Genomic DNA, 23,084 nt, shown 5'->3' on the forward strand with positions numbered 1-23,084 from the left:
GAATGGCAAGGAGGCCAGGCGGCTAGAGGGGAGAGTCATGGCAGAGGAGCTCAGTGGGACTGGACGTTTCCGCCATGCCGTGTCGTCTGTGTCTATGTCCAGGACACCAGGTTGGTGTTTCCCCACAACGTCCCCAGCACGGAGAGTGGCCGTTGGCAGGGGCACAACCACAGCAAATATCAGTCATCACAGTACGTCAAAGAGCAGCGCCGCGAACATTGGGGTGTCCCTGGGCAAAAAGCTTTACTCCGAAAGGACAAGTGGAAAATGTTCAACCGAATTAAAAAGTTAAGAACTTTGTTCATCACAGGACCGTTTCAAGGGAGGGAAGCTAGTGGCCGCTGGGAGGTGAGTGGCACAAGGACCTGGCCCAAGAAGCCCCACAAGCTGGTCAGAGAGCCTGGTGGGAAAACACGCACAGAACTTACAGAAGGGGAACCCCCAGTGAGCACCAATCCAGGGGAGTGCAGTTAGCATCCCCCCATCCTGAGAAACAGCACCGTGTCCCCCCCACCCCGCCCCCAAAGGTGATGCCAAGATGCCAAGTGCTGGGAGGTCATGGACCTCCCAACGGCCCTGGGCTGCACTAGGAGCATGGCCCACCCCTTCTTCCTGACCCTACAGCTCTGCCCTGGGGTGGGGCGGACCCCGAACCATGCAGCACATGGGCCCCCAGAGCACCTGGGCAGGACCATCCTACAGCTCAGTCCCCAGGGGTCCAGGCAGGAAGCCAACCCCACTGCTCCAGCAGAGAAGAAAGGGACAGCACTCACACCAGCTGCGGGCCACCCCGCCCTGCCGCCAGCACGCAAACACACTGTTCTGGCGAGAAAAGGCCAGCCTTTGGCGCACAGGCTGCAAGACTCCGTGGACAGGAGGTTCTAGACCAGGCAAGAAAAGGGGCTCTGTCCGTTAGAGAGTCAGAGACGCTCTCAGGTGGCAGAAGGATGCAGAAAACAAAGAATGGATTGTCACAAACGCCAGCCACCTGCCCCCCCCCCCAGGCCTCTGGGGAGCCGGAGGGAGCCGGGACAGGGGAGGGGTGTTGGGTGCCCCTAGAGGGCCAGCGGTATTCATCTTCTTGACCCGGGCGCCTGCCGTTCTAAACTTGATCTCTAGACGGCACAGATATTTATTCCCTTTTCTGTATGCTGGTCACAGTTCACAACTTTGAAAAATCCTGGTTGGGGGAGAGGGAGGGGGGCCGCATAGCGGGAAGAGTTCTGGTTTCCGGGGCACCTGCTCCGTCCCTGCGGTGGCTGACCCACTTTCCTACATCACAGAGGGGACGGGGCCGGCCCAAAGGTCTGCGGCAGACAAAGTGGCCACGGCAGGAGCACAGGAGCGAAGGCAGAGGGGACCCTGTGCAGGGGAGAGTGGAGGAGGGGCTGGTTTGAGGATTGACCTCCCTGCCCTGCAAACAGACAGCGGCCCCGGCCTCGCCAACAGCCACAAATACAAGTGTCGCAGGCAGAGGCAGGAGGGCTGAGGGAGCAAGGCAAGGGGACACGGGACCCCAGGTCAGAGGTGGCCAGACCGGGGGGAGCATGACCGTGGGTGAGCCCCTGCTGGGCACTGGGGATGGAAGACTTGAGGGGGCAGACCTCTGCTAGAAGGGGCTCCCCTTCAGGGCACATGCCAGAGGGGGCTCCCCACCCCCTCCCCTGCTTCCCCTGGAATGCATCCCTGTGTCCTAGGGCCTCCTATGCACTTTGTGCCTCTTGGGAATTCTCTCTGGTCTATCCTCTTTGCTAACTCCTATTTATTCTTCAAGCCTTGGCTCAAATACCCCTGCTTCCAGGAAGCCCTCCCTGATATCCCAAGCCACTGTCCCTGGCCTGGGATCCCTGGGAAGATCTGTTGTTGATGGGCCTGTGTCCCCACCTGCTCTGGAGGATTGGCCTGGATCTTATGCGGTCTCAGTGCCCAATGCAGGACTCAGTACGCAGAAAGGGAATGATTCCACTCAAGGGTGAGGGACAAGAGAGTCCCAAAAGCAACAGAGAATAGGTGACAGGGAAAGGCGTTCTGGGCAGGGGAACAGCACAGGCCGAGGCAGAAAGGCTTGGCAGCTTATTTGGGACCAGGAAGGGGGGCTTCAGTATGGGGTGGGGGGTGAGCAGAGGGAGTCCGCGGAGGGGCTGGGGCAGGGGAAACCCACGAAGGGAGCCCTGGGTTCCTTTTGTCCACTCATCACCTTTCCTGGACCCTTCCTCCAGCTAGACTTCACTCCAGGCTCCACAGTGGGGGTGGGATGTTGTAGGCTGGGGGGAGGGGAGGACCTGCCGGGAGCTCAGTTCAGATCCCCAGGCCCAGCCTGCAAAGTGCAGAATTGCACTCTGGGAGTAGGAGGTGGGGTCCAGGACACCCCAAGACCCCTTCATTTTGACCACAAATGCACCTTCTCCAGCTTAGGGAACCCACCGAAGTATGGTTCAGATGCCCCACAGTGATCCCCCACCTGGGCCCCTGCTATGGGCCAGGTCTCAGGTGAGGCACCTCGTTCTCCCAAGAGCCCTGTGGGGCACGGGATGATTAGGACATGTGCTTCACAGATGAGAAAACTGAGGCCAGAGACTGGCTTTGTGGGTGCCCAAGCCCCATGACCTTCCCCTACCTCGTTTGAGGCCTCTTGGTCCTGGACCCCTGCCCCACCCCCCACCAATGGCACTAAATGCAGAATGGAACCCTGCAGGGGCAGTCCCTGCACTGTCTGGTAAGGAAGGGTCTGGAAAGGCCCTTAAGGCAGCTCTGAGGACACTCATGGGGGTGGAAGGAGAGGAGGTCAGGACCCCCCCTGTTCTGGGATGCTGTGCTGTGTCCTGATCCCCACCCCCAGGTGGGGTCCCCACCCCCACCAGCTCCAAAATCCTGCCTCAGGTGAAAGCCCAAGTGGCCCAGAACAGCCCAGAAGCCCAGGCTACTGCCACTCGCCTTTGGGACTCGGCCCAGGGAAGCCCTCAGCCCCTGATGCCCTTAGCATCTTAGGGAGTATGTCTACCCAGATGGCTCCCTTCCCCCCTCACTCACCTGCCCACCTGCATGCTCTCTGTCCCCACGGCCCAGAACACGGGGGTGGGTGGACATGGAGAGCAAGAGAAAGACACAGAGAACCACAGAAGGGATACCCCTCCTCCAAGCTGGTCTTGGGGTGCCCCATGAATGCTACCTTTCAAGTCCCAGCTGAGTTAAGCAGTGTCTCCTCTTCCTAGGGACCCATCCCAGGTCGGGAGACGGGTGAGATGACAGCCAAGGTTGGGGACCAGGGAGGACCCTGGCCTGAGGTCAGAGGCCTAAGCTCATCATCTCTTTGGGCCTCACCTGCCCCACCTGGACCTTGGCCATGCTCAGGTGGGCCAGACTGAGCATCAGAGTTTGGGTCTGAGCTCCAATTGACCTAAGAGACCAGGCTCCCTCCTCCTAGCCAGGGACAAGTATGTCCTTGCCCAGTGGTACCAAAAGAGTCCTGCACTCCAGCTCAGTGGCCAGGAGATGGCCCTGCTCTGAACAGCCCGACTCTGGCTTTTGTGAGCCCACCTGTCCCAGGCTCCCACCTGGACATTCCCAACTCACTCACAGCACTTAGGGTCAGCTGGGTCTCTTTCCCTGAGAACCTGGGGCATGTTCTGGAACAAGCCTGGGCTCTGCTAGGTCCCAGACCCACAGGGGATATGCGTCCTGGCTACCAAGCAGCTTTCCCCTTGGATGCTGATTCTGGCCTTGGGAGGAGGGGCAGCTGGAGGGGGGGGGGGCATCAAGAGACCCTCCAGACTTTGGGGGATGGTGCCGAAACCTAGCAGTCAGAGCTGGGCCTGCTGCCCACACAACGCCTCGGCTCAGACTCCGGAAGGAAAACACAGGAGGGGTGTTCCCAAAGTGGGGGTCAGGGTGGCCAAGGGAAGTCGAAGAGGAAGTCGTGAATATTCACACCGGCTGATCCCCGGCCGGCCGAGAAGGGAGCCCGGGGCAGCCCACGATGGCTCAAAGTTTAGCACCCCGAGGGAGGCCTCAGGGGACACTCCCGGACTCGCGGGATTCCCCCAAAATGGCTCCAAGACGCGCCCGCCACGGCTGGCCAGCCGCGAGGACTCCATCCCCCACCCCCGCCCCCACGAGGCGGAAACTTAAAAGCTCAGAACCAGGCAACTGTCAGCTGGGAGTGGGGGGGAGGGGACCCCAAGCCGGCGCGGGGACCCGGCGCGAAGAGCGGGCGCAGAAGCCCGGAGGGTCCCGGGGAGGGGACAGCCGAGAGTCCCGGGCGGCGCACTGGGGCGGGGGTGGGGGGGGCCGTGCAGGCCGTCGCGGTGCACCCCCTCCCCCCTCCGCGGCCGCCCCGGGCCCGGGCCGAGGAGCCCCCGCGCGCGCGGGGCTCCCCATTGTCTCGCAGCGCGCACACACGCACCCCACGGCTGTACACCGGCCCGCGCCAGCCCCGCCGAAGCGGCTCGGGCCCCGTGGCTGCGCCCGGGCGGCGCCCTCCGCACCCCCCCCCACTCCCAAGCGCCCCCACTGCGACCCGACCTCGCGAGCCGCGCGGCCCGGGAGACGCTGCACTCACCTGAGTTTCTCCATGTCTGCGGCAGAGGCCTGCGAGAAACCAAACGAGAGGGTCAGCAGGCAGGAGGCGTGCGCTCCGCGGCCGCGCCGGGCGGAGCCGGGCACAGCGGGCACGGGCGGGTGCGGCGGCAGGGCGCCCCGCGCGGCTGGGTCAGCGGCAAGCCCGGCCCGCGCGCCCCCAACCCCTGCCCTCTCCGCCCCCGACCCGGGCCGCGGTCCCCGGGACTCAGGGGTGCGCCGGGCCGCGGCCGAGTAACAGGTGAGCCCGCCGGGGCCGCCGCGCTCCCCGGCACCGAGTTACGCCCCCCGGGGGGAAGAGGGGGCCAGCCCGGGGACTCGGGATGGCACGGCCCGGGGCGATCCCGGTCTCGCCCGAAGAAGGGGGACCCGGGCCGGCCCCGTTAACTCTCCGGCGGCCGCGGCCCCCGCCGCTCCGCGCACACCGCCCTCCCCGCCCGCCGCCCCCCCCCCCGGCCCGCCCGTTAACCCTTCCAACCCCGCGCTCCCTCCCGGAGGAAGCCGAGCCCGGAATCGCAGAATCTCCTAGTCGGAGAATGTTCGAATCCGGGAATTGGGAACCATACGGGATTGCAGAACCCGACACTCAACACGATCCGAGGGTGATGGCATTTGGGACCTCGGACTGCTCAGAGACCCCGCTGCCCTCAGATTCTGGGGTTCTGGGCCTGGCTCGCCCCTCCCGGGCCCGAGGGATTAACCCTTGCGCGCCCGGCTCGCCGGCGGGGCTCCCTGCCGGGCTTGCGCAGACCCGCCCGCGCGCGGCTAGGAGACCCTCCCTGCCCAGCCCCGCACAGCCGGGCAGCCCCTCCGCGCGCCGGGCGGGGAGACCCACCCGCTGCGGTTAACCCTGCGGGCGCCGGCGACCGATAGGGACCGCAAGCGGCCCGGGCGGGATCGCACTTCCTGCGCGGAGCGGGGGGCGCGGGGCGGGCTCTCCATCGCCCGGGAGAGGCCGCTCCCGGGAGCTTTCCCCCCGTCTTTCCGTGCCACGACTGGCACTAAGGGGAGACAGGGGTCTGAGCCCAGGGACCACGCGACACACCTGGGAAGACTGATGACTGCCCATCCCGGCCCCTCGCTCCGGGCGCCGCCGCCGCGTCCGCCGGGAGCGCGCTCCGCTCCGGTCCGGGCCCCACGCCGCCTCCCCCACCGCCCCGCCGGGCGAGGGCGCAGCCCGGCCAACAGCGCCGAGCTAGGAGGCCCGGCCCGGGGGCCTCCGCCGGGCTCGGCCGCCAACTCCCCGGGTGCTCGGGCAGGCCCTCCCGGGACTCCGCTGGCCTGTACCCTCACCTGCGAGCCGGGGTTGGGGGCAGGGGGAGGCGGACGAAGCGCTCTGCTGCCCTTCAGCACCAGCGGGCAGTAGAGGGGCTGGGTAGGGGAGGGGGCGGATTTTAGAAGAAAGGATCCGCCGGGGGCCCGGATTGGTCGCCAGACACGACACTGACTCTAAAAGTTGTCGGAGACCCCGAGCCCAGACCCCCTCTAAAAACCCTTCTCCCCTAAAGACGGAGAATTGGCCGCCGAGCCAGTGCCTCCCCCGAAAGCCCCCGCATCCGTCCCAGCCCACCTTTCCCAGGTCCCCATCTCCGGGCTCCGCACATTAGATCCCAGCATACAGCAGGCGCTCAATAAGCACGGACAGGGCATGCCTAGATCCTACACCACTGTGGCGTGTCTTTTCCTGCCTGTCCTCTCTGGCTGTGAGTTACAGGCAGAAGCTCTGTCCCTTCACTGGGGCACCCCCAGCACCCAGCAGGCCTGGCCTCCACAGGGCCCGCGCCGGGTGGGAGGAGCCGTGCTTCCTCGGGGTCAGCCCCAGCCAGGTTCATACCCAACCCCAAAAGCCCAAGTGTTCCTCCATCCCACGGCGCTTTCGTGCACAGGCATTAGCTCTGGGCTAAGTGCTTGCGGTGGGAGCGGACAGCCAATGAGGTGAGCCGTGCCCTCTGGGGGCTAATGGTTGAGAAAGGAAACCCCCACTCGGTCCTGGGAGTTCCCCCTCCGCGGAGGGGCAAGGATAAATACTGGCACTACCTTCCCGACACCCCCCGCCCCCAAAATGGTGGCTCCTCTGGACAGCTCAGCAGAGAAGCCATCATTCCCATTTCACGGATAAGGAAAGCAAAGGCCAAAGCCCAACCCAGCCCAGCAGGGCCTGGAACCCAGCCCTCAGAGAGAGAGGCCTTCCCCACCCCCCCAGCCGCAAAGGCTAGGGGCACCCCTCCTATGTCTTTGGTTGTCTCAATCACTCACGGTGAATGACCTGCCAGGGAGTTTGTCTAAAATTAATAAGAATGTATTAAAATTTAATTTAAAAAATCTAGCATTAATTATTTATAGTGAATGTTTCAGCTTCTCTAAAAGGTCTGTCTGGGAGTTTCATCCCCAAGAAGACATCTCTGGGGAGGCTGCTGAGTTGTCCTGGTGGTGGGGGAGGGAGCAGGCCAGGAAGGCTTGTGGGGAAGGAGAGGGGGTCTAGCCCTGGCACCCTGGAGCCCCTCCCTTCATGCTGCTACTCCAGACCCTGAAGCCTGGCTCTGACCCTTCCACGAAGACTCAGATTCTCCCCAGACCCAGTGCCTGTGCCCTCATCCTTAAAAGATCGCCTCCTCCAGGCAGCCCTCTATGGAGACCCAGTGGAGTTGTTTGGTTTAGGTCTCCATATCAGATGCGTACCCCCGTGGGGCAGGGCCTTTCTGGGCCCTGGCCCAGGGCTAGCCTAGCGCTTCACCCAGGGTTTGGGAGCCTGGACGCAGCTCTGGATGCCCATGTGATAAGCAGTCACAGCTGTATGTGGCTGGGGAGCAGTGAGGCCAGCCTTCTGTGGAGGTGTTATGCCTTTGGCAATGGTCTTAGTGTTGGGGCCAGACCTCCAGGTTCAAGTTGACTCTGCAATTCAGAAGCACAAGATTTGGGAATATTCCTGAAATGCCCCTTTTACGGATGAGAAAAACAAGACCAGAGCCTGAAATGGGCTTATTCCAAGTCACCTAAAGTAAGCCAAGGCCTGCCTGGTGGGCTGGGTAGAGGGGAATGGGGGCACCGCCCGGGTCTTGGGCCAGAGGGGGCCGAGGGTGGCTATGAACATGAGGGTCCTGTGGGATGTCCAGGGTCCTCAGTGTGAAATGATGGGGCAGGACATACCCTCTGGCCCCTCTAGGGACCTACAGGCGAGTGGGATCCCAGCACTCTTCTCCAGGGACTCCCATACCCATGGCCCCACGCCTCCTCCTGCGGCACACTGTGACCTTGATCCCTCCTGGTGGTCCAGCTCAGTAGCCACCTTATTTCCCCAAAACATCCCATGAGCCCTCCTGGCCTCAGCCCACCTGCTCTCTGTCCTGGCCCCAGAAGGCCGTCCTCCTAGTGCACCTAGGCACGTGAGTGGCTCACAGGAGGCGCTCCCAAGAGGCAATGGAGGGAGGCCAATCTACCTAACCGTCTGACCTCACCTCCAACCTGCCCCTTACTTGGCACACAACGGCCACACTGGACTCCTTGCTGGTCCCAAGCTCACCCAGCTGGCTCCTGCCTCAGGGCTTTTGCACGTCTTCCCTGCACCTGGAATGATCTCGAGTGGCTAGTGCCTTCTGTCTCTGACGACTCATCTGGAGTAGCTCCTTGCCCACCAAAGGACTTCTCATCTCACCAGTGTCCTCCTTGGTCATTTGCCTCCCACTCTGCCCCTGCCCTTCGAACGATACTTCTATCCCCAGCACCTGGCACAGAGGGCCTCCAGTGGCAAGCGGTGACACCAGAACCGCAGCAGTTGCCCCTTCCCCCTTCCCCCTCCCCCCTCCCCCAGATGCACCTGCTCTTCGCCCTGAGTGCCTTCCTGGCCTCCTGGCTCCTATCATTCACTCACCACCCTGTGACCCTCCCCAAGCTAGGTGGTGCCTGAGCCCAAGGGCGCATGTGCATGGAGTCCTGCCTGGGGAGCCCCTCTGAGGCTGTGGGTCCTCCCGCTCCACACTCCCCCCACCCCCGCCAGCCGGTGTGTCACTCTTCCACTGGACCATCTGGCTGGGTTGCATTGCTGCCCATTCCACTCCAAATCCTTCTGTTTCCAAACTACAGAGAGAGGGAATGGGAGTCTCTGTCTGGGGACAGGCCTGCTTGGTGCTGAGAGCCAGGCCTGGGACACAGGGAGCCTGGGTTCTGGTCCCAGCTTGGCCTCTGTCTCACCATGTGACCCTGGGCCAGTCCCTGTCCTCCCTTGGGGCCGGGGGCTGGCCTCTCAGACTCCGACCCTAGTGCTCCACTGCCGAGGTCTCCAAAAATCCACTCAGGTCTCTGGCTTCCTCAGTTTCCCCGTTATCGTGCTCCCCGACTTCCAACTCCAGGGGAGGAAACAAGCTGAACAATGTGGAGGGGGCGTGGGGGGTTCGAATCCCAGGTGTGGCTACCACAGAGGTCACCCACCTCGCACTGATGAAGACTCCTATGCAGCTGTGTGACCTCTGGCAAGTCTCTCAACCTCTCTGAGCTCAATCCCACATCTAGGGAGCATGGAAAACTTTCAAAGGACATTGCAAGTGACAAGATAGCCATGCGTGAGGGACTATCTTGGGGATAGGGCTCCTCTGGAGAGGCAGCCTTTTCAATTTCACGATCTGGGGTGGACAGCCTTCTGCGATGCCTTCTTGCCCTCATTCAACAAACACGGACCATGTGCCCTGTTCTAGGGGACTCAGCAGAGAACGGGCTCCGTGCCCCAACGGTTTGGATATTCTCACTAGAATGCGGATTACATGGGAGGTCAGCACAGCGCCCCCGCAGCCCCAGTGTCTGCTGGGGAGGAGGGAAGCCTGGGGCTGGCTGGAACTGTCCAAAGGGAGGTCAAGAGGAAGGGAGAGCCATGACAGGGGGCTCAGGAGAGCAGCAGACTCTGGGCGGGGTGGGGGTGGGGGGGCGCTGGTGAGTCTGGGAGCATCTGGTCACCCGTGGGGAGCAAAGGTGTGTGTCACGGGCTACGATCAGGACTTGGGCTTTTGTCCTGGGTGGGTAGGGATCCCCACAGGGCCCAACAGAGGACTGTCCCTGGCGTCGCTGTGTGTGGGACGCACTGAAGGGTAAGTGTGGGGCCCCAGAGGTGCAGTCAGCGGCAAGCCAGGCCTGCGGGGCGAGGGTGCAGGTGGGACAGGTGCTCCCGGCTGGAAGGCTGACAGACGCCCCAGTGGGGACATGGCCAAGGGGGCAGGGGCACACACAGGTCCAGGAAATGTGAATCTGGGAGTGGCCGGGGTAGACGCGGCACTAAAAGTCACAGGACTGGAGGAGATACCACGGGAGTGAGTGTGGGGTGTAGAGATGCTGCTTGGAGGTCAGGGTGCATCGAGGGGTGGAGCCTGAGAAGGACACGGAGGCGCAGCAGAGGAGCGGAGGAGGAGAGCGGGGTTTTCCGGGAGAGGAGGGGACACCGGCGTTCACAGACCGTGTCCTGGCTAAGAAGCTGGCTTCGTGTCCCTCAGCGTCCCCCACCGGGCTGGCCTGTGCTGGCCACATAGCAGGTCGCCTGCCCATACCCTTGTCCCAGGACCAAGGTGAGCTGTGTGTGTTCCCGGCCCTCCTCGATGGAAGGGAGAGGTGAGTGCTTGTCCCAGGTACCCCCAGTAAGTTAGGGAGCTGAACTGGGGTCCTGGCTTGGCACGGGTGCCTCCAGATGGGGCTGGGAGTGTCCTTCTTCCTGGGATTCCAGAGGCCCTGGCCGCCGCCTGAGCTGAGCTGAGCTGCGCCCCGTCTGGCTCCCCACCCCGCCTGCCTCTCCCTGGGCTCCATGGTAGCCTCAGGCAGGGCCTCGGGTTTCCATCCCAGCCGAGCGGCTGCAAGCTGGCCTCCGGAGCTAAATCTGGCTTGCCAGCATGTTGTATTTGGCCTGCAAGAGGTTTTAAAAATTTTTTAAAAAACATTTGAGCCAACATTTAAAAATTGGGAGAGTTTACATTTTAAATTCCATATTTTTGGCTTCTACTGAAAATTTGCAAGATCTGGCAACTCCGGCCCACATTCCCACGTGGCAACAGTTGGGGAGCTGAGAAGCAGCTGCCCCCCCCCAGAGGCACCTCGGGGGGCTCCCACTAGAGAGAGGCACTGTCCACACCTAACTTACCCTCCAGCTTAGCTAGACGGGGCGGGGTGGGGGGAACTGAGCCCTGGAGGGCAGAGGGACTTGTCGGGGTCACTCAGTGGGAAAGCCCGTGGGACAGGGTCTGGGAACCTCCAGGCTTGGCATCAGAGGTCTTGTCACCCACTCTACCTGGGTAGAGCCCCCAGCCTGCCTCTCCTTCCAGGACCCTGGCTCTGGTCCTCCTGCTCTCTTCTCCTGACCTCAGGAATTGGCTGGCTTCGGTCCTCCATGCTGTCACTCAGGCCTGGGGACCATGAGAGCTGGAGGTCTCAGAGGCCTGTCTTTTTTGGGGCTTCGTGTTTGCTAGACAATGAAGGGGAGAACCAGGGTCACCCATGCCACTCAGCCAGATGGGACAGAGTCCGGCCTAAAATTCAGGTCCTTCCCCTGGTGTGTAGCTGCCTACCTCCCTCCATTCAGGTGGGAATGGTGAAACTCCAGGCATTATCCTCAAAAAAGGGCTTTCAGGTTAAGGACTGGAGGCCAGGGGTCTGCCCCACCCCCCAGCCTGGGAATAGTTCTGGGGACACAGGCCTGTCCAGGCCGGGAGGGCAGGAGACACACAGCAAAGTGACCACCAGCATGACCTTCTATCACCGTGCCAGAGACTGAACTCCTACTGTGTGCTGGGCACTTTCACCCACGACCTCTAACCCTCCTGCCCCCACGCACCCTGGAGGATGGAGAGCTCTGCTGTTCTCTGAGCTGCTCCTGGTCTGTGAAACAGGCCTGCTCCTGGTAGCTCTCTGACCCTCCTATCTGAGCACCTGATGTGCGGCTGGGACAGAGGGGACTCGGAGCAGGGGTTCCCCATGCTGCACGGAATCTTCCAGAGGCCTGGGTGTCATGCCCCCCCCCCCCCCAGCCCGGGCCCAGTATCCCCAGAGCGAGGGCTGCCCTATGTGCAGGGCTGAGTGGCAGGGAGGCGGGGTTCCCCATTGCCAGGCCACCCGTTGGGTGCGTTTCCTGTGACAAGGCAAAAGAAGGTTCATGACCACTCCTGCCTGCTCTTCCTGGCCAGGGAAACCGAAGCCCAGAGTGGGTGGTGACCTGTCGTGATGACCAGCCGGCAGGGGTCCCTGAGCTGAGTCTGGCTCAAGCTGAGAGCTCGCGGGCTGGGCTCAGGGGAGCGGGCCCGGCAGCCATCAGGGAAGGCTGCCTACTGGCCATGCTGCTCCCTGCTCACCCTGGAGAATGAGGCAGGGGCCTGGGGGCCAGGGAGGGGGCAGCGGCAGGGGACTCTGAGGAGCAGAGGGGCAGAGGGAGGGGTTGAGACTGCCTGGGTCTGGCCCTGGCTGCTCTGCCATGACCTGAGTCTCGGTTGCATCCTCTGGACATTGGGAGCATAATGATGGCACCAGCCTCCTGGGGGTGCACTGTGCCTGGGATCAAGCGTTACAAGAACACCCAGAATTTTGTTTTTAAAAGAAGCTGTCCTGGTAGGGAAGCCATCCTCAAGAGTCCTGGTTGTAAGTTCCGCCAACCTGGTCCTCTGGCCCCACCTAGGTCCTGCGCCCAGAGAAGTCTGGAAGGGGCTCTGTCCTCGCCTGGCCCCAGGGGACACAGATCGTTGGGGAGACTGAGGTCAGCACCAGGGTGGTGTGCATGCACGTGGGGCTCTGCTCCGCACAATGAGATCTCCGGGACAGCTAAGTGGGGTCCACATCTTTCTGCCCATCGGGGAGGCCAGGGCGTCTGGGTGCGCAGGGTGGGTGGGGCACAGGTGTCGAGAAAGACACCTGCTTTGAGATTTGAACCCCGCCATGTGACCTGGGGCACGCAACAGCCCCTTAGAAGCTCAGTTTCCAATTCTATAAAATGGGGGAATTAGTGAAGGACATGGATCTATCTATCTGCCCGATAGGACAGGGACATACCACCTCACATGGAGGGGTCTCAAATGCAAAAATTCAAAGCAACAATCAGATGAAATCCTGTGATAAAATACGGAGGCAAAAATTCATGTGCGCTGGGGTCACAACGATCCGCCTGCCCCAAGCCAGAAATGTCACCGTAGAGATTCATTCTTTTGGTTCTTAAGGTCTTGCCCATCCCAGAGAGGATAAAGGGGGTGTGATGAGGGACCCCGGAGGTGTTCAGCCAGGACTGATGGAGAAAGGACACAGGGAAGGAGGAGGGAGGGGACCCCAGCAGCCTCTGCTGAGCTGCCCGAAGGGGGATGGGCTGAGGCCAAGACTCACCCGGTTTGGAGGCTTTCGGGGGGAGGCCGCTGGGCCCCCATATTTGCCGCCGGCTATTCGAGAACCGCTAGTCTCCACGGCCCGGCCTGGCCCGGCTCTGCCAGCAACCTCAGCTGGGGACAGCGGAGGGTTCAAGGCCAGGGTCTTCTCTGGGCCCGCAGCTCCTGTGAGGGGTTCCTGGGCAGGGCCTGGGTCTTGCTTCCCCCCAGAGGGCTCCGGGCTACGGCCTCTGGGCCCCCGGAAGGCCTCCAGTGTCCCAGGATCCAGCACTCGCACAGTGACCTCATCTAGGAACCTGGAGAAGGGCAGCCTGGCCTCTCTTCGGCGGCACAGCCGGGCAAGGGGGCCTCTGGCAGTCCTGCTGCCTGCGCTCAGGGGCTCTGGGGTGGACCGCAGGCCGGCTGACGCCTGTGTCTCCTCCTGGCCTGGTCCCACCGCCCAGCTGGGGCAATGTGTCTGGCCCTCGGGGTTCTGGCCTAGAGCGGGACTTGGTGCTCGGCTTTGAAGGTCCTCTCTGCATGCTTCTTTCCTCGGGGCTGTGGCCCGAGGCTTCAAGAAGGATCTGTGGCCCTCTTTCCTGGGGCTGCCAGGGTCAGGGCCCCCGGCCTGAGAGTCCGCCCCGGAGAGCATCCTCCTTAGTCAGTCCAAGGTCAAGCCACTCCAAGTACCTCATTGACCCTCACTTCTCTTCTCCCACAGGACTGGGATCCCCTGGCCTCTTGCGAGGGTGTGGTCAGGGCCACCTGCCCTCATTGGCCAGAGCGACCTGCTGAATCCCTGCCTGCCATTGATCCAGAGAGCACGTGGCGGGGGGCTCCCACCCCCTCCATTGATTCTCACTAAGTGAGAGCTGGGCTTCAGGGCTTAGAAAGTGCTACAGAGAAGGTCATGTCCTGAGCTCTATGTCTGCTGGAGCGGCGGGGCGGGGGTGGGGGTGGGGGAGATAGCCTGCACTGAATGAGCTCCTGCTGTGTACAGGGAAGGGGCTGGCCTGGGCCTCACATACCACGCCACTCACAGCTCCTCTGCCAGGTGTGGTGTTGGATGCATGGAGATGAAGAGGTGGGCAGCACAGAGACGGCTGTGACAACTGCCAGGACAGGGTGAGCACAGGGCCTGAATAAGGGGAAATTAGAACATCATTGATCTGGCCAAATGGGAGGGTATGGTAGAGACTGCCAGTTGCCCACTGTTTTCCTATCTGTCCTTAGTAAAGAACCCATTTTATTCGGGAAGGAAAGATACTCAGCTAAAAGACTGCATTTCTCAGGCTCCTTTGCAACCAAGGGTTGCCAGGGATATATAAACAGAAGTTATTGGGTGTGACTTCAGGCAGAGCTCCTTAAAAGGGATCAGACAGCTTGCATGTGCTTCTTTTGCTCCCACGCCCCACCCTCCTGCTTCTTAACTGGAGCATGGAAGTGATGGTTGGAGCTATTGCAGCTACATTGCACCACGAGGCAAACTTGTGGCAGAAGCTATTTACAAAGGTGGGAAGTGCAGAAAACCAAAAGGAACCTAGGCTCCTAATGGCTACCGAGTCATCACACCAGCCCTGGACTTCCTGCCTTTGGTGCTTTAACTTGAGAGAAACTTGTCTATTGTGAGCTGTAGTTACTTACTTCCAGGTTCCATTACTAGCAGGTGTGTGCCATTCCTCAACAATACACAGGGGATAAGGCAAAGAATAGTGTTTGGTAATGCAATGAGGGAAGAGCCTTTGGCACATAGGTCCCAGAGTGTAATTAAATGGGGAGTACAATGGAGAAGATTAACCTAGAGAAAAGGCCCGGGAAGATACGAGACAGGACTCCTTCCTGGGATGTACCTGCATGAGTCAAAGGAAGTCTCACTGCAGGGTGGCAGCCCCAGGCCCTTGGCTGGCCAGCTGCTGGCCATCACTACCACCTGGGCTTCTGGTGCTGCTCAGAGCTTGGCCTTGACTCTCCTTGGCAGTGGCTACTCATGGCTGTGACCCTGGGGCCCCTGCCCACTTGGTGGTGCCTAGATGCCTCTTATCAAGTGCTAGGGACCCCTTCTTTTCTGGACTCAATTGGACACCTCTCTGAATGTCCCCAGAGCATCTGTGGCTGAATGTCTGAAAAGCTCCATAAGCTCAGCTCCACAGGAGCAGCCTGGACTCCTCCTTCTCTCTTCCCCCTCCCCCTTCCAACCAGCAGGCCCTGGCAATTCAGCTCCTCTCAGACCTGACCACTTCCCTCCATCCCCGACATCACCTTGCTCGTCCCAGGTGCCACCATGTCTCACTGTGTACCTGCAATCACCTCCCCCCAGGCCTCTGACCCTCTGCTGGTCCAGCTTGGTCCATCCCACAAACATACCAGTGTGAATTTTAAAATTCACAGACCAAATAACTAGATAATTTCACATGATCATAATGCCCTGCCAATCCCTGCCAGCCAATGTCTTCTTTAGAAGCACCTAAGGGCCTGGAACCTTCATCAAGTTCCTGACTGTGCTAAGCTCTATCTGATCTCAGGGCTTTTGTATGTGCTGTTCCCTCCACCAGAATCACTCTCCCTCCCTGTCTCTTTCCCTCTGTCTCCTCACCTAATTCACATTTAACTTCAGGGCCCGAGTCATCAGCCTGTCCCCTTGCAGCCCCCAGATCAGATCAAGTCCCCTTGCAAGAGCCTCTTGTCACCCCTGCACTTCTAATAGCACAGCCCCCAACTGCAAAGGGTACATTTGCAATCATTTGTTCATTCTCTCTGTCCCCAGGAATTGAAGCTCTGTTCCATCCTCACTCTCTACATAGGCCTAGGCACATAGTAAGTGCTCAGTAAGTAGTTCTGGAGTGGCCCCTTTCTGGGCTGAGAACTGGGGAGGAGAGCATTGAAGAGCATGGATTGCAGACTCTTAGAAAACCAAGCATCCCCCTAGCCTTGCAGTCCCCTGATAGCCATTCCTTGGCACCTGGATAGCCCCCTTGGCAGTGGCTGTCCAGCCCCTGCCCCATCACCATCTCCATTACCACCATGGTCTCTTTCACCACCCCATCACCATCTCCATCATCATCACCATCACCATCTCCATTATCATCACCATCACATCTCCATCACCATCACCATCACCAACTCCATCTCAATCATTATCTCCATCCCTATCATCATTGCCATCTTGAACTCCATCACCACCACCACCATCATCTCCATCATGATCTCTATCACCAACTCTATTGCCATCAGCATCTCCATCTCCATCACTATAACCATCCCATCTCCATCACTACCTTCATCACCATCACATCTCCATCACCATCCATCACTATCCCCATCCCCTTCACCACCACCAACTCCATCCCCATCTCCACCACCATCCTTATCTCCATCACCATCTCCATCTTCATCACCAACTCAGTCTCCATCACCAACTCTGTCTCCATCACTAAGTCCATCTCCATCACTATCTTCATCACCATCAACATCACCATCACCATCACCACCACCATCTCCATTGCCATCACCATCTCCATCACCAACTCTGTCTTCATCTCCTAGTCCATCTCCATCATCATCTCTGTCAGCAGCCCCATCTCCATCTCCATCATTGTCTCTATCACTGTCAACATCTCCATCCCCATCTCTATCACCATCACCAACTCCATATCCATCAACCATCACCATCTCCATCACTACCACCATCTCCACCAACTCCAGTCCTATACCTGTTACCATCCCCATGTCCATCAACATCACCATCACCATCACCAACTTTGCCTCCGTCACCACCACCATCTCCATCATGATCTCCATCATTTAAACCATCACCAACTCCATCACCATCACCACCTCTGTCAACATCACTGTCTCCATCTCCATCACCATCACAATTCTATCTCTACCACCATCTCCATCTCCATCACCACATCATCACCACCTCCATCACCATCATCACCATCACCATGACCATCACCAACTCCATCTACATCACTATCTCCATCGCCATCTCCATGTCCTTAACCCCATCATCTCCATCACCATTTCCAACTCCATTGCCTTATCCACCACCATCATCATCTCTATCACCATCACCATCATCAAGTTCATCACTGTCATCATCTTCATCACCAAGGCCATCACCATAGCCAACTCCATCACCACCTCCATAACCATCTCCATCACCATCCCCATCTCCATCATGACCACCATTGTCATCATCTCCATCACCATCTCCAACTCCATCAATATCATCTCCCTCACCACCACCATCTCCATCACCACTACCTTCTCCATCACCATCTTCTCAACATCAACATCAACATCTCCATTACCATCACCATCAACACCATCTTCATTACTATCTCCATCTCCATCACCACCACCATCTCCATCACATCTCCTCAACATCAACATCAACATCTCCATCTCCATTGCCATCACCATCACCATCACCACCACTGCAGCAGGAGGCTGCAGACCCAAGGTCAAATCCCTCTCCAACACTCCCAGCAGGACCATGGACAACTCATATACCTTCTTTGCCACATGCCCCATTCAGGGACAGTGGTGGGAAGTGGTGTGAGAACACAGGTGCTGGGCGCCTTTATCACAGAGCCTGGCATCTCATAGGACCTCAGGATGCATAAAACACAGGGCTCTAATGTGTCCCATTCCCTGTGTATGTGTGGTCACAAGAGTGTTCTAGGGACTCTGGCCAGCTGGTCCTCCTAGCTTCTCCTAGAGTTGCTGGCTGCATCAGACAAGTTCCGTTGTCATAACAACCCACTGGCTCTCTGCCGCCTGGGCCCGAAGCCTGGGAGGATGCTGCCGGCTGCCGAAGCTTGCATCCTGGGCCCGCTCACCTCTCAGCAGCCTGGACTGTCTCTCCTGAAAGGGCCCCACAGCTCCTAGCACAGCAGCCCCTGCCTCTTGACTCATCTGTTGCCGTCCCACTTCCTGACTCTCTACTGTGTGTCAAGCTCCGTGTTTAGCTTGCACATGCATCATGGCCCAAATCTGCACCCAGCTTGCAAGTTGGGACGACTCTGAACTCAGTTTCGTGCTAAAAGAAGCAGAGTCTCAGGGAGGCAAAGTGACTCGTCCAAGGTCCCATGGCTCTGACATTGCAGACCCAGGAGGGGAACCCATAGGTCAAGCCCTCACCCTGTCTCCTCTCTAGCACTCCTGCATCCCCTCCACCACTGCCAGGCCCCTCCTTGAGCTCATGGGCGTGAAGCTGGCCTCTGTGAACTTGGAGAGAGGAGGGACACAGCTTCCTGTTGCCTCTTGGGCTGGAGCAGGAAGACCTGGTTAGAGGGTATGAGGGGCACCCTGAAGGATGGGCCGGGTGGCTGGGTTCCAGACACCACGTCACTTCTTCTCACAGTAACCCTCTGAGCTAGGATTTGTTACCCCATTTCACAGAGAAGGACTTGGGCTCTGAAGGGTCACTGGTCAACAGCCATGGCTTGCCAGAGGCCAAGGCCTGCAATAAACACTGGCAGGGGCACAGCCCCTTTCCTGGGGCCTCCCTCCTGCCCCAGAAGTTTCTATTACCATCACCCCCATGGATGAGGGCGTGGAGGGCCTGCGTATTTTCACACTTGCACTTTTGACCACTCTGTCTTGTTGCTTCTTAATTTTTCTCCACTGGCCCGAGAATCCTAGAGGGCAGGGGCGCCTGGGTGGCTCTGTTGGTTAAGTGCCCAACTCTTGGTTTCGGCTCGGGTCCTGATCTCATGAGTCGTGGGATGGAAGCCCTTGTGGGGTCCTGCCCTCTCGGAAGGAGTCTGCTTGGGTCGTTTCCCTCTTCCCTGCCTCCACTTACTCTTTCTCTCTTTCGAATAAATAAATAAATCTTTAAAAAACAAAACGAAACAAAAAAACGAATCCTAGAGGGCAGCCCCAGGCCTTAGGTCTCTTGAGTCCCCAGCGTCCATGGGCATGCTCTGTGGCAACAGTATTCATATTCTAGATTCTTCCCCAGTCTTTCTTCCTCAGAAGGGGCGAGCACTTGAACAGTCCAAACCTTCCAGGATGCAGGACTCCCTGCTGGTCACCTGTCTTTACAAGAACAGCCCCTTCCATCTCTCCAGCCCCGCAGCCTCCCCATTAGGCTATCACGGAACCAGAGCCCTGGGGGTCATGTGAATAAGACAGCAGCATCCAGGGAATCAAGATGCTTCACCCATCGAACCAACCAGCCTTCAAGCCATCCATCCCTATTGTCACTCATCTGTTAACATGTGCCCATTCGAGCATCCTTCCGTGCCCGTACCTGCTAGCTGCTGACCTGTACTCGCCCAGCTGCTAATTCTCTAATTCCTGTATCCATCCACCCACCCATCCATCCACGCATCCATCTGCCCGCCTGTGGATGCATCCATCCATGGACATGTGTCCATTTGTGCATTGAGCCATCTGTCTATGCCCATATCCACGCCCTCATCAACATCCCGCTCAGGTACCTACTCACCCCTTTACCTGCACCCGTCCACACATGTCTACAGCCACCATCTTACCGACTCCCGAGCACCCCTCCATCTGTGCCAGCCTCCAAGCGTTGACTAATCCATTTAGCATCCATCTATCATGGCATGGACGCCTGTGTCCATCCATCTCTTTATCCGTCTATCCGTCTGTGGACATCTGTCCATCCACTTCAGATCCTTCCATCCAATCACCCATCTGTCTTGTCATATGCATCAGAAATTCACCCTCCTGTCAGTCCACCGATGCGTCCGTCCACCGATGCCTAGTTCTAGTCATCCAGTCGCGCATCCTTATCCGTTCCTCCGTCCGCTCGCCCTCCCATCCCCGTCTACCCTGCCACTTACACCCATCAGTGTCCGCTCCCACCCATCTACCCTTCCACTTTCTGTTCATGCAGCCACCAGTCTGTCCTGCTGTACGCTTCCCACCACTGTCCATCTGCACACTCTCCCCTTTGGTCCATTGCACATTCCCGAGCAGAGTCAGGTGCGTGGGGAGAGTATGCTAGGTGAATACAGAATTCATTCCTTTGCTCACTCATTCATTCATTCCTATAATATGGAACCAAGAGAGACAGCTCTGGCCAGCTCCTCCCATCAACTACCATCTGGAACCTGCTCTGTGACAGAGGTCACACCGACTGACCATGATGCGTGTTGCATCAGCCACTGAGGCCCAGAGAGGGCCAGGGCCTTGGTGAAGGTCACACAGTGAATCAGTGGCAGAGAAGGAAACGGCACTCAAGACTCCAGATTCCTATCCAGGCCTTTCTACCAGGCTGCTCACCAGCCTCGAGGAGGACGGGAGTACCAGGAAGGGACGTTAGGGACAGTTCTAGATCCAACACAGTGAACCTTGAGGTCACCCACCCCTGAATTTGTCCCTGGGAATCTTTATGTGCTTTGAAGGGAGAGGTCACCTCTCCCCGCCACATGGCCATACCCTTGACATTCAACTCCAACAAGACTGAGCCTCTCCTGATCCCGTACTCTCCCCTCTTACCCCCCGGGGTCTTGACCCATGTTGCCCCCCAGACATTCCCCTACCCTCACCTGCTCAGTTCTGACTCAGTCCTAGGACCTCCCCTCCTGGGATTTGAGAAACTATTTGTGGGCTGTCTCCAAAACAGGACATGGATTCCTGGGCTACTCTCATTTCATTCATTCATTCATTCATTTATTCTTCAACGTCAAGTGCCCACAGGAGCAGGGGCGCTCCTTCAGAGTGCTGTTGTGGGGATGAGGCATGAAGCTCATACTGGGCTTGGCACACAGTAGGTGTTCAATAAATGGCGACGATCGAGGGCCAGACTCTGTGCCTGAGTCCCTGCGATTGAAAGGGAGATGATCGAGCAGACGGCTTGTGACTCACTTCCCACCCAGACCTGGAAATGTCTCCCATCCCACCTCAGCCCATGGAAAGTCCATCCCCTAAGACAGGCTCCTGGCAGCCCTCAGCCTCCTTGCTCAGTCTCCCAGGTGTGAATGGCGCCAGGTTCTGAAGCTCCGCAGAACACAGAGCTGTGAATAGGAGACAGTAGCCCAGGAGGTCTCTCCACGGAGCCACAGCCGCCCCTCGCCCAGCACCGATGTGCCGAGCAGCCGGGAAGAAGCCGCGTCTGCCACTGCGCTTGCTTTTCTCTGTCGCCCTGATTACAGTTAGAGTCGGGAAAATTAAGGGTTTTCGGGGACGCTGCCAGGGCCCTTGCTGCTGCCTCCCCGCCCAGCACGTCACAGATGCCAGGCAGAGCCGCCTCCATCGGCCACTTGCCCCAGCCAGCCGTGCCACTCTGGGCCTGGCTGGGAAGCCCCCCACAGTTCTCCAGGGGCTTTCTCCCACTGTCCCCAAGGACCCTGGGAACAGAGGGGGTCTTTGCTGGGATTGGCAGGTAGTGTGACTGGGGCCAGTGAAGGGAAGCCATCTGTCCGTGGCCCCTAGAGATGGAGGGCATGGGACCTCAGAAGGAGCCAGGCCCGGGGAGCCCCAAGGCCTTGACCCTTGCTGTGCACAGCGGGCGACCCCGGGCCATGCAGGACCCATTTACAGGCGCTCCTCCTTCGGCCACCCCCACTCACTCCTGGGTGCCTCCTCGCTCCCATTCCGCTCCTCAGGAGACTCCAGGAGGTCGCCCACGCTGTTCCTGCCCCAGAGGAACCCACTGGGGATGGGGTGGGGCACAGGCGAGGAAGGAAACACCTCTAAATCAGGCAGGAAGCGGAAGCGCTAGGGCAGAAATTCCCATCCAACGCGCCGCCGGGGTTCAGGGCGGGTGCGAGCGCCAGCTGAGCGGCTCTGGGCCTCAGTTTCCTCGCTTCTCACCGAGGGGAATGTCAGCCCCTGCCTTGCAGGTCCCGAACCAGACGGAGGGGTCTCTGGGCCGGGGCGCGCCCACGCGCTACAAACGCTCGGCGAACCCGCCCGGGGTCCAGCCTCCTTCCGGCCACTCGGCCTTTGGGGCGGCCTCCGCGAGCCGGGTCTGGCCCTGCCCCCTGACGCAGGGCAGGACGAGGCCTGCCGGCACCCGGCCACCTGTCCCCTGTCCTCGCCCTGGGCCCCCGCCCCACCCTCTCGCCCGCCGCAGGGACGCGCGGGTCGGGGGGCGATCGCCAGCAAACCGGACCCCTGCGCTCAGGCCGGCGGGGGGTGGGGAGGGGCCGAGGCGCGCTAGGAGGCCGAGCCCCCGCCCCGCCCTGAGACTGCCGGGTGCCCGGGAGCGGCCGGCTGGCCCCCCCAACCCCCCAACCCCGCCTCCTCCCCGGGCCAGCGACACCTCCGCGGCGGGGCCCTGGCGCCCCGGCACCGGAGGGGGCGCCGCGGGCAGCGGAGAGGAGGCTGGACAGCCGCCTCCCCCCACCCGGGCCGGAGCCGGGGTGCGGTGCAGAGCCCGCCCCGGGCGTGGGAGGCGCCCGCCCCGCCCCCCGCCGGTGCCCGCGCCGCGCCCTCCCCGCTCGCAGGTACTCACCGCCCGGCGGAGCCGGCCCGGCCGGCGGCCGCCCGTCCACATGGCCCCGGGGCAACCGCGCCGCTCGCCGCCGCCGCCGCCGCCGCCGCTGCCGCCGCCGCCGCCGCCGCCGCGCTCGGGTCCCGCCGCCCTCCCCACCGAGGCCGAGCGCGCCGGGAGCCGGCGCGGCCGGGGCTCCCCCACCCCCCGGCTTCCCGCAGGGAGCGCCCGCCCCCCGCCCCCAGCCCGGCTCCCCGCCAGCCCGGGCCCCGCGCAGCCGCGGCTGATTCAGCGGCTCCCCCCCGCCGCGCGGGGCCGGGGCGCACTCGAGGGGCGCGGGGCCGGACCGCGGGCGCGGGGGTGCGCGGGGGGCGCAGGAGCCGGGGAAGGAATGGCGGCGGGGCAGAGAATGAATGAACGCGTGCGAGCATGAATGGTGGGGCGCATGAATGAGTGAGTGCCCGGCGTGCGCGCGCGAGGAACGAATGAATGAGGAACGAATGCACGAGGGGAGTGCAGAGGGAAAGCGTGAATGGGCCCGTAAAGCCGGGAAACCCTAGGTACTACCCTGTCCAACCCATTCATCCATTCATTCACTCAGTTCCCAACACTTATTGGACACCTACTGTATACCAGCCCTGCTCTAGGCCTGGGAACGCCGCGGGGAACGAAGCCAAATTGCTGAGCTCGTGGAGTTCACAGTTTACAAATGTAGAACCCGCGGGAGTGGGAGCCCAGGTGGGGGCGGGGGCGCGAAAGGCGTGCCTCGGCCAAGATAAGCT

The 23,084-nt window shown here is 60.3% G+C and overlaps 1 protein-coding gene across 7 annotated transcripts in view; it reads right to left on the reverse strand.

Annotated features, from left to right (window-relative positions):
• BEGAIN (brain enriched guanylate kinase associated) overlaps nt 1-22,417 on the reverse strand; it is a 45,657-nt gene extending 23,240 nt beyond the window's left edge. For 2 of the 7 annotated variants that reach the window (XM_059183110.1, XM_059183109.1), the window contains exons 1-2: nt 22,324-22,381; nt 4,559-4,587 (exon numbers count right to left, since the gene is read on the reverse strand). In XM_059183110.1, the coding sequence (XP_059039093.1) occupies nt 4,559-4,587; nt 22,324-22,365 (71 nt within the window). In that variant the 5' untranslated portion in view covers nt 22,366-22,381. Of the gene's footprint in view, nt 1-4,558; nt 4,678-5,620; nt 5,713-22,323 lie in introns of those variants that run through there. The other 5 variants (XM_059183111.1, XM_059183107.1, XM_059183112.1 and 2 more) reach the window with 5 other exon arrangements.
• Nucleotides 22,418-23,084: the final 667 nt, after the last annotated feature.

This window comes from Mustela lutreola, chromosome 7 (assembly GCF_030435805.1).
Source record: "Mustela lutreola isolate mMusLut2 chromosome 7, mMusLut2.pri, whole genome shotgun sequence".
NCBI classification, from domain to species: Eukaryota; Metazoa; Chordata; class Mammalia; order Carnivora; family Mustelidae; genus Mustela; species Mustela lutreola.